This window comes from Momordica charantia (genome assembly GCF_013281855.1).
Source record: "Momordica charantia cultivar OHB3-1 chromosome 5 unlocalized genomic scaffold, Mcharantia_2.0 BLBB01000005.1, whole genome shotgun sequence".
NCBI classification, from domain to species: Eukaryota; Viridiplantae; Streptophyta; class Magnoliopsida; order Cucurbitales; family Cucurbitaceae; genus Momordica; species Momordica charantia.
Window position 1 is genome coordinate 3501127 of NW_028275163.1, and position 11501 is coordinate 3512627.

General features: G+C 31.6%; 2 protein-coding genes across 2 annotated transcripts; both read right to left on the minus strand.

The window, feature by feature from the left end:
- Window positions 1-66: 66 nt before the first annotated feature.
- LOC111016376 (E3 ubiquitin protein ligase DRIP2) lies at window positions 67-3101 on the minus strand. Its single transcript, XM_022291763.2, has 6 exons — window positions 2931-3101; window positions 2716-2815; window positions 1090-1746; window positions 936-986; window positions 747-819; window positions 67-603 (listed from the first exon to the last, which is right to left on the minus strand). The coding sequence occupies exons 1-6, from the start codon at window positions 3046-3048 to the stop codon at window positions 385-387; spliced, it is 1218 nt and encodes a 405-aa protein (XP_022147455.1). The 5' UTR covers window positions 3049-3101; the 3' UTR covers window positions 67-384.
- A 5677-nt stretch (window positions 3102-8778) lies between these two features.
- Window positions 8779-10636, minus strand: LOC111016256 (auxin-responsive protein IAA14). Its single transcript, XM_022291568.2, has 5 exons — window positions 10265-10636; window positions 9969-10174; window positions 9499-9634; window positions 9313-9374; window positions 8779-9156 (listed from the first exon to the last, which is right to left on the minus strand). Exons 1-5 carry the CDS (start codon window positions 10504-10506, stop codon window positions 9119-9121), a joined length of 684 nt encoding a protein of 227 aa, XP_022147260.2. The 5' UTR covers window positions 10507-10636; the 3' UTR covers window positions 8779-9118.
- Window positions 10637-11501: the final 865 nt, after the last annotated feature.

Below are 11501 nucleotides of genomic sequence, written 5' to 3' on the forward strand. Positions count from 1 at the left end.
AACCGTTAGTCTATGTGATTGAGATTAGTCATTACGGATATTATCATTGTTCTATGTCTTTCCCTTAGCCGCTGAATTGGATTGTTGAGCCAACAATCCATTGCTTTTCGTTTGGGTTTCAAACATATGAAATTGTTCTCTTGATTACTTTTTTCCTATTAATGATTATGTTTATCATTTAGGGTGAGTAGGAAGGATCATGAGACCCAAATGTGAGTTGTACTCTTATTGTCGATAATCTAGCTTATATATATACATGCTTCATTGTTAGGATTTGTTTACCTTGTCATCACATTTTAATGTAGAAGAAAGAAGTTGACTCTGTAAATTGTAGCTTATGTGGGAAACTTATGAGAGGATGCGTAAAAGTGCCTATTCGGTCTCTTATTGAACTCTGTTATCTAAGTGAGCACAAATATTTGGGAAGTGTTCAGGGGGATGAGCCTTTCGACCATAAGATAGAACCATCACAAAATCCTTGGCTGAGCTACCCACAGATATCTGTATTCGTTCTATTTTTGTGGTTGTCTGTCGCCACAGTTCTACAACGTCATGCAGGTGCAATGTAGAACTCACTGGCTGACCCTTCAATGAGATCTCCACCTGTAAATATTTATGGAAATGTTATTACTCTATGCAACAGTTCATGTGACATGTATGTTTACTTTCCACTCTTGCATACTTTGCATATATATATGTAGAATCTTTTTAGATCATTCAAACAGGAGGAAATAATGTTGGGTTACCTCGATCTCGCTAGCTAGACCCAGTTTCTTCATGAGATATTTCTTGATAAATGCCACAGGTACACTGCCATCTCTGTGTGTTTGAAGATCAGAAGGAAAACCAAAACAAGAAATCCAATGATCAACTAGAAACATGGGGGGGTAGGTATTATCAAATGGGCTACTATTAGTGTAGGAGATTTTACTAACTTGACCCTCAAGTAGCTTGAGGAGATCTGAGGCAAAGGCTCGTTTCCTTCCCTGGTAAAGTCAATTACAAGTTTAGATCAACGTTCGGTTATTTGCACGAGTAGAATAATGAACAGAACCATTCTTTATCTTATTCTAAAGTAATGAATCTCACTGGTGATCAGAAGCAACTAATGCAAACCATATTGGATTTGAATCATTTGATAACGTTTTGCATTGTCTATCTGCATCAGCGTCGCCTCTAGCCTGATCATAGGGTCGGTTCATGTTGGCTAATCTTAGTCCCCCAGAAACATCCTGTGATTTTCCATGGTCAACAGAGCCTGAAGTTCCAGAAATTAGTCCACTTTCAACTCTATCCATCATTGGCTTGTGACCATGTTCTTGAATATTACAACAGTTATCATCAATCTGAATTGGCTTGGCAACAGTATCTTGTATGTTAGAATCATTTGACCTTGTTACACTTGCTTCTTCCTGAATTCTTTGATTTGAAACATCAGTTTCCCTTTCCACTACTCGGGTATTGTCCTGCTTAGTTGGAACAAAGATGAGTTCTCTGTGAGCAAACAATGTGGCAGGGCATTGTTGTGGGATGAGGTTCTCTTGTACTGCAGATTTCGACAGTGTTCTTGTGTTGCTGAGAGATGAAGTTTCTGTATTCGCTTCGACGATCTCTAAAGAAGAGAACGATCTCTCTTTTCTTTTGGCTGGCAGCGAATTTGGGTGCTCTGCTGTTTCAGGGGCCTTCTCCATTCTTCGTTTGCAAGGGAAAATCTTTTCCCTCAGATCATCCATGGTGTGGTCTGCCCTGAGGATTGTCAAACAGTAAAAACTTATAAACCATTGGAAGGAATTATCTTAACAACTTTTTTTTTCTTCCCCTTCAGATCACCTAATACCAAAATGTCGTAAAAAGAAAATCTCACACTTACAAAAAATTAATAAACGGCAATTTAACTAAATACCAATAGGATGAAATGTAAAATTTAAGGTTAAATTTAACCAATAATGATTTTTTAGAAACTATGATTGTTTATTAAACTTTGTTTTGTAGTTGACGTCTGAAAAATATTATTAAAATTAGATTCAATTAAAAAAAGTCAAAATATCAATTTTTTTGACGTCATAATACTTTCTAAAAAAAAAAGGAAAAAGCTTTCTGAAAGAAGAAAACAACAAGTAAACTAGCTCGTTTTAAAGAGCTAGTTATTGTCAAATGGTTTTGAAGTTGTAATCAAACATAGCTTAAAATAGCAGTATTTAAAAAATATGTCGCTATTTTAAAATTTTAATTGAAATTTTAGAAGCTACTATTAGAAATAAAAAATTAAAAAAATAACCCAAGATATTGTTTTTTTTATAAAGATATTTATTGTACTTTAAATATCTATATTTACTCTATAAACTTAAATTGTTTAAAAATTCAAATTTTTTTCTTTTGAAAAAAGTTTAAAACTTCAATTAGTCTATAAAATTTTAGATAGACAAAAAGCTCACGTGACACCGTTGAAATAAATTTAACATATTTTTAATATGTTTAACATGGCTATCTAATTTGACTACATGAGTTTGAAATAAAAATATCTATTTTCAATAAAAAAAAGGTGGTAAGTGAACCTTCGTTCTCACATGTTGTACTAAAAAAACCTAAATGGCAAAACTAATTCAAAAGACTTTTTTTTTTTTTTTGATAAAATCATTATTTTTGGTTATTGTAATTTCTTCCCAACTAAGTATTAAATATTATCCAATAATCAGAAAATTGAAAAATAAAAACCTGAGTTTCTCGAGAGGGACACCCCCTAAATTAGTGTTGCAGACGGGACAACCCTCCAACTCGTCTGCTGTAATCTTGTCATATATACAATCCCTGCAAACTGCAATCAAACCCAAATATATACACACATATATCCAACATCGTAATCATTTACACAACACTAATATATAAATGGGAAAAAATTAAGGAGAATTAGTGATGAGAATTAAATTTACAGGTGTGAAGGCATTCTGATACAGTGGTAGCATTGGCAAATAAGTTAGTGCAGAGAGGGCATGTCAAACAAGCCTTCAGTTTCTCACTCTTCACTTTCACCGCCACATCACTTCCCATCGCCACCGCCACCGCCGCCGGCAAACGCGAATTGGGCTGTTTGTTTGTTGGATGGGGAGAATAATGGAGATTGTTTGGATTTGACGAAGAGAGTTATTAATTAATAAAAGAAAAAAAAAGGGGAAAGGGAAATTAAGGGTGGGAGTAATTTTCTCGTGCGTAACGACTAACGACATTTAGCCTTTTGTTTCGGATGTTTGTTTCTCGCCCTTCCAATGCACGCTCCACGTGCAACTCCTTTCTTTAATTTTTATTTTCTCTTTAACGAGAGTCTTTCTACTTTACAAATATTTATAAATGTAACTATTAATTTATATTAAAAGTCTTTATAGAATATACATAAAGATTAAATTAGTCACTTTTAAAAATATAGAAAATTAAAATGAATATTTTAAAAATACTAATAACTGGATTGAACCAAAGTTAAAAATATATGGATTAAAATTAATGTTTTGTAGAGAACTTAAATTCAAGTAGTGATATATAATAAAATGTTTCAAGATCGAAGTACAATTTGAAGAAATAAATGTATCATATTTTATCATTAATGTAAATGTAAAATTGGTCAATAATAAATTTCTCAATATCAATTAAGATATTGAATTATCATTATCAACTAATACTAAAGTTTGAAAGTCCAATAAAATATAATTTCAACCAAAAAATTTATCCACAATTGATTTCAAGGATATAATGAATTTGTTAGGTCGAAAGAAGATATATTTTTCTTTTGTTTTACATTTAAAATATTAGGAGAATTTAAAATATTTTTAATTCAATATGTTATTGAAATTGTTACTACGGTGAACCCAATTATAAATATCAAGAGGATAAATGATAGCCGGAGCATAGAGAAAGAGAAATATTATTTTGGTCCACTGAAATTATGAATTTTTATTTTTACATTAATTTTTTTTGGGCATCGTAGAATTTTAAATTTTAATATTTGAAAAAAAGAAAATTTTCAATTGAGCTTTGTTCGTGCTGTTGTGATATCCTCAAGTGATTTATTTCTGCCTCTTTCTCTGGTTGCAAAAATTAGGAACATTCAATTAAACATTTTTAAATGAATGTCTTTTTTCCTCTTTATTAAATTATTAATATTCACGAGAAATGATCTATGTGCAAATGAATAGTGAGTTATAAATTTTGGGCTCTTGAAATTCCGTCAAATTCGTACCAATCTTTTAGAATAAAGAGATTGACGAGACCTGCAAAACACAATAACACTAAAACTGACTTTTACCACACGAACTCCAATGCTTAATTTAGAGGTTTGACATACTCCCCTATTTATAGAAGTTGAATCAGTTTATAAAAGTCGAATCTTGTATCTTTAAGAGATATGAACTTCTGGACCCATGTGTTTCGTTATTGACCTAATGTCGGATCAAGGGTCGAGATCAGACGAGATTTCGGATTGGACTGCACAAGGATCGATGGAAATAGAATTATGGTTCTCGGCTTTTTGGTCGGGAACACCTCGATGTCGACCATGGGTCGGTCCAGGTTGGCCCGAGTCGACGGTCTTCGACGACTCTTCTGTTGTTTTGTCCGTTCTATATTTTTCTTCCCATAACATAATTAATCGAAAAAATTTATAGTTAATTATGTTACTATTTTTGTTGTAAAAGTTTGTGGTTGGAATTCTTTAATCAAATACTTATCGAAATTTTAATTATTTAATATAAGCTGATAAATTAATCATATGATAGAATAAATTATATGACAGAATAAATTACAAGCGTCACGTCTCAAAGATTAGTTTTAGAGAAAAGTGGGAGACTGACTTTAAGTTTTTAACAATATATAGGAAAAAAAATGTTGGTAATATATATGATATTTCCGTTAAATTTTCCAAATATGTACGGCCCAATTGGGCCTTGGACGACTTCATTTTGGGCCTGAAGCTTGAAGGCCATTTTTCATCCGGCAAATAGATTAGTTCCAACCAATATCAAAATCAGATTTAACTAATATTTTAATAAATAAACATGAAATTCTCATGATAACTTAAAATCTGGCTTACTATATAAAAATGAGAATAAAAAAGAAAAAAATCGTAAACTCAAATTTAATTTTTAATATCATACTTACAGGATTACTATTCATTTTCGAAAGGATACAATATTGTTTTTTAATCCGATCAAAAAAGTGATATAATAAAATCTGTTTGAATAACTCCACTAATTCTGATTACTTATATTTTTTGAAAATTAAATGGGATGTGATACTCATTACAAAATAAAGATGAACTATAATGTATTTATCCATTAAAATGATTATTTTCTTAATTTTTATGAGTTTTTTAGAAATATCCCTAACATTAATATTTACCTCTCTACATACTCATTAGGATATATTAAATTTTTGAAAAAATTTATTTTAGTTTGTCGATTTTCCCAATTGACATTCTACCATTTTATATAAAAGGAACAACTACATAGTTGACTATGAAGGTACAATTCACATACATGGTATATATATAGTCAAATATTTTGATAATTCTAAAAAATAATTTCAATTACTTAAAACAATTGTTCATGATTCTAAAAAGATACGTTGAACACACTCATCAAATTTAATTTTTAAAAATATAATTATAGAATAAATTAATTACTACAAAAATGGGTTTGATAAATTTTTTTTTTCAGTTTGATTCCCACTTCCAACATTTATTTTAAGAAAAAGAAAAAAAAAAGAAAAAGAAAATTAATGCACGACATGATTCGATTTCTTTGGCAGAAGACAAGGGAGACTAAGATATGTAAGAACCATAACACAAAATATTGATCTTTATAATATTAGACGTTACATTATATCATATTTAATAAAGTTCGCATTTTTAAGCATATATCTAAGAGTTATGTAATTAGAGTGATATGTACATTTCATATTCTCGGTGCATATGTCATAAATTTGATCAAATGATTAAAATAATTTCCCCTCTTGTCGAAATTATATAAACTATACTTTAATAATATTTTTCATTGAACTTATAATATTATACACTATTTACTATATGCATGGAGGGCGTCAGATCCAAGAAATCAAAGAAATGAAAGGAAGCAATAACATATGGACCTTTTTTTTTTCTCTTTATTTTTGGATTTTTATATATGGGGAAAACAATAGCAGAAGCATCCATACCCTATTCATTGGATAAAGATATGGTTAAGAGAAGACCACATATTTCATAAATTTCAAGAGTCAAAATCTCATTGTTACAATTTAAATGGTTCAAAGGATGATTTTTCTTGAGTATTATTAAATTTATAGTTAGACATTCAAACTTTAGATTTATAATAAAAAGAATTATCAGTGTCTAGAATTATGTTCCAGTCAAAAAAGTTTTTTTTTTTCCCCTTAATTGAGTATGTGCAGAAGAATGAGAAAGATGTGAAAGAAAAGTTCGGTCCTATCTACTTTTAATGTAAATTTTGAGCTGTTATGTATTATTGTTTGAAAAGATAACACACTGTTTATTTAAAAAGTATGCAGGAAACATACATCAAAAGGTGGCTAAATAAAAACATTCTAGTTCAGAGAGATGGGTGTAAGAATGTCATAATTACAAAAGAAGGTCGATTAGGATGACCCGATGAAACCTTCGTTATTGTATCGTCTCACAAGATGGAGATCTGAAAATTTTTAAAAATAAGCGAATATTTCTCTCTAGCAAGATGCACCAAATAATAGAGCAAAAACCATTCTACCAAAGTATAGCTTGGTGGATAAAGTACTTATTACAATATGTCGATAAATTACAAATGGAAAATATATTCTACGTCAAATCGAGTATCTCGGGTTGATGAAAAATAACATTATCTAAATGGTACTACTACTTGCTATAACATTTTACTTTATTATTAGTTTTTCTACTTTAACTTATTCATTTTCTTTTTATTTCACTAGCCAATTTTACTATTTAATTAATCATGTCTTATATATACTATTTCCGTTAATTTGCTGGTTGCTTTGGGATCAATTAAGCATCTAGAAAATGTTTTTATTTTGCTTTATTCTCTTTCATTTTATTTAGATTTTACAATAATCTTGATTACAACATCCGACTAATAACTTTGAAAAAAAATCCAACCAATACATATCTAAAACAAAAATTTCCCACTATAAATTCATAATGCTAATTAAGAATTATAGTGAATATAATAATAACAATTTTTGATGTGTAAATCACTAAAGAGTTGATTAGAAGTATATCTAAAACATTTTTATTTGCTTCCACTATCAATTATTTATAAGAATTCACATCAATAATCAATGTCAATAAAAACCTGGTAAGATAACAATCCCACCTTTTCCTTATATCAATGATATTATACTATGAATTTAAGCCCAAAAATATTAATTTTATATATAATTTTTTTTATCATCGAAGATATTAGATTTCAGTTGAGGATATATTTTTTAACCACATGGAAGTGAGAATTCGAACTCCCAATCTTTTTGGGTGGGGATATATTTTTTAACCAATGAACTAATTATAATAATAATAAAAAAAACCTTGCACTATTTCTTTCTTATTTTTTAACATCAATGTTGAGTTCTCCTTTTTCATGTATAACATATAAATAGATCAAAAAATTTTGTAAACATATTAATTTATTGATATTAATTAGTGATCAATAGTCAAATAGGGTATTTGTGTTGTAATTTACCCATTTACCCCTCTGCTGTTGGGTTAGTCTAAAAGTTTGTGCTACCATTTCTGTTCTAAAAGTTTATGTGGTTGGAATTGTTTAATCTAATACTTACTGAAATTTTAATTATTTAATATAAATTTATTATTATTATTATTTTTTGAGTACTAATATGTGGAGTGGGATCAAACTTACCGTTTCTTCGTTGGAGATATATGTCAATTATCGCTGAGCTATGCTAACTTTGATGATTCATTATTAATACTTAACTCTCAATCGTGTTCGAGCAGGACAAAAACAACCATACTTTTAAAATTCGAAAATATTAACTTTATATATGATTGTTTTTCCATCAATTAATATATTAGTTTTTTATGAGCACGTGGAAATGAATTTACCCTTCAAATTCGGATTTCGATTACTCTCATAAAAAACGAAACGTTGATAATAAAATTAAAAAATATATATATTTTTTTAAAGTGAGAATTCGAAATCCTAACCTTTTAGTTGAGGATTTTTTTACCAATTGAACTACAGCTTGCACTATATCTTATTTTTTTAACACGATGTTATGTCTGAGTTATCCTTTTCATGTATAATATATTAATAGATCAAAAGTTTTTGTAAAAAAAATTAATTCATTGATATTAATTAGTGATCAATAGTCAAATAGGGTATTTGCGTTATAATTTACCCATTTACCCCTCAGCTGTTGGGTTAGTCTTGGGCAGGCCAAAAACAACTACCTTATAATAAACACATAATATATTAAACATCTTCATAAGCACCCACATGCTCATGTTCCCTCCTCTCCTCAAATTTATATAATATAAAATAAATAAATAAATAAACCCTAATGGCTTCCACACCCTAGAATCATTACAATATGCAATAATTAATACAATAAAATAAAAGTAGAGTGGAATTAATTAATATTGAGCACCTTGTTTTAGCCATAATTAACTTAACTCAACAGCTTTTAAAAAATAAAGGGAATCAAAACAAACTTTAACAACCAACAAAAATAATAAATTAGCTAGCAAATTTAACAAAGGAGAAGGCATAATAATAAAAGCAAAGCCCATTACAGTTTTTTTTTTTTTCTTTTCCTTGATAAACAAACATTTAAAAGCAAACAAACAACCAGCCAGACAGGGTAGGAGAGAGAGTTTATTTTTGTTGTTGGCTATTACAAATTAATTAATGTCCCAAATCTCTTTTTTAATATCTATATACGAATCATATAACATTAAAAAAGAAGAGAAGAAAAAAAAAAGTACAGATATTGCAATCAAACAAGATCCATATATTTGCTCGATCCATCTGTCTTGCTTGCTTATGGGTCGACCAAATCATGGAGATAAGCCACACCCACCACCTCCCCAAAACCACTTTTAATTTCAATTTCTTCAGCTTCTGCTTTTGCATTTCTCCATTGCTCTTGGGGCTGAAAAAAATTAAAAATTTTCAAATTTTCAATCCCGGGTTAAAAAGCAATCGTACTTTCTTCAAAAGATGCTTTGAAAAGATCATATCAGTCGTGGTGATACGATATGTGTATGGACCCGGTTAAAAATTTTAACATCGAGAATAATTGACGTACCGAGTCCAATGGCTTCTGATCCCTTCATTATCCTTAAACGCTTGCAAGAATCAACAAACATGCTGCAGTAGAGAAAAAAAAATGGGAAAGTATATATATGTAATTAGATTAGGTAATTAAGAATTGGTGTTGTTTGGTTGTGGAGATAAGGAAGGAGTTGGTTGGAATAAGGAAAAAGGAACTCACTCCCAAGGTACATCTCCCACCAGCATCCAATCACCATCCTTATCTTCATAGCTTGGCACATACTCAGAACTGTTCAGAAGATCCATCAACTTGCTCTCGTTCATGAAGTCTATCATTCCTTGGGCCCCATATTCACCTTTACCATTTTATTATTCAACATTATCATATTAAAACACACACAAAATAATAATAATAATTAAAGCAAACACTTGGTTAATTAAATTATTTTATCCTAAGCATATAATAATAATCATTATAAAGAAATAATATAAAGCCTAGCTAGGCTGTAATGTGCCTTTGATAATGATTCCAAATGATCCCACATATTCTGGCATCACGATTTTCTGTTCCTAGATCTAACCTAATTTATCACACATATTTTCAAATAATAAAACTGAAAATAATTATCTACTGAATAATTATCGAATTTAATCGTTTATTCATATTCTTAGCGAGATTGTACGACTAACCAGCCATGGTGAAGGAGCTGAACATCTTGGCCAAAGCGCTGGAGAGCTCTTGGTAGCTCTTGTACATCTTCAGGTCCACCTTTCGGAGATAGGGTGCACCGTCCATGCAAACTTTGACAAACATGGCCGGGCTACCGTCCGGGCTCTTTTGGGTCATCGCATTCTTCCGGTATGACCGCACGGGTGGCCACCCCACGACCTGTGTCCTACGCACCATATATAAAATCATAATCATTTTTTTTCGTCAATAAAAAGATTAAATATATTGTAAGCTATCGAAATTGAATCAGGCTTACTTGGCAGGTGGCTTTGCAGGATCCTTGGAGCTAAGATTGTCGTCATGGTCAGTTTTTGTGGTGTTGTTGAGATTCTGAGGGGTGAGATCAACGGCGACTCCTGGCTTGGACTGGATGTTGAGTTTCAGATCGACGGTCTCGGAGAAGCCTCTCTTGCCATTAGCTTTCGGAGTCTCCGGCTCGGTGCCGCCGCCGCCGCCGGGAAGCCCAAGGCAGAGATCAGTTTCCAGCATGTTGATCATTTTCCGGCAAGGCTGAGGAGATAACTTGTAAAAGCTTGGTGTGTTGTTCTTCCGTTTGCCACCTTTTAATTTGTGTGCTGAAATTTGAAGAGTGAAGAAATTGGGCAATGTTGGGAGAGAAATAATATAGGGGAGGGGGGCAATAATATTAAGTGCGTGGAAGTTTGTGTAGCGTGGCTGCATGTGCATGTCTTATCAAGTTCCTCAGTGGTGGGATTACGCCACGTGGAGAAAGAGGGGGCGTTGGATCTTGGAAGGGGGCTATTTTTTAATGTGATGTGTGATTTTCTTTTGAGCAACTTGTGGTTGGTTTTTGAGGGAGCCAGTAACATGGTTTTGCCCCCAATCATGATCCCCTCCCTCCCTTCAATTAGTCAACCATTAATCACATGCACACAACTCCACACTAACTCCCAATGCACCCCTTGATTTCCCATTCATAATTAATCATCATGCTACAATTAACATGTTTTACCATACTATTATTAGCTTTGCCAGGTGGCCGAAATTTACAAGAAAAATTAAGTCGTCGAAGAGACAAAAATTTTATGAGAAGTTAATTAGCGTTTTCTTGTCTTAAGTGGTCTAATTCCTCTTCTAGTTTTATGTCAAACTCACTGAGTATATTTTGTTAAGGATCCCACATTGAAGATAATATACAGGAGCTAGGCTAACAAAAATTTATATTAGACATGAGTTGCTCTTCTTATTGTCGATTAGTTTTGAGATAGAATCTCATGAATATTAACATGGTATCTGTTTGGGGGAAGAAATATTTGGGACACGTGGAGGGCGCTCAGTGGTGCTTAAAAATAAAAGAATATTCCAGGTCCACCTCGAACCTGCTGAGGAGACCAAATTTGTCCATGTCCAAGGCTGTGTAAAAAGTCGGGGTTCGACCTGAAGGGGCTCGATCTGCTCAAACCCGACATGTTCGACATGACAAAAAAAACAAAGATAACCGCCGGTCGTAAGTGCTGTCGGACCCACCACCT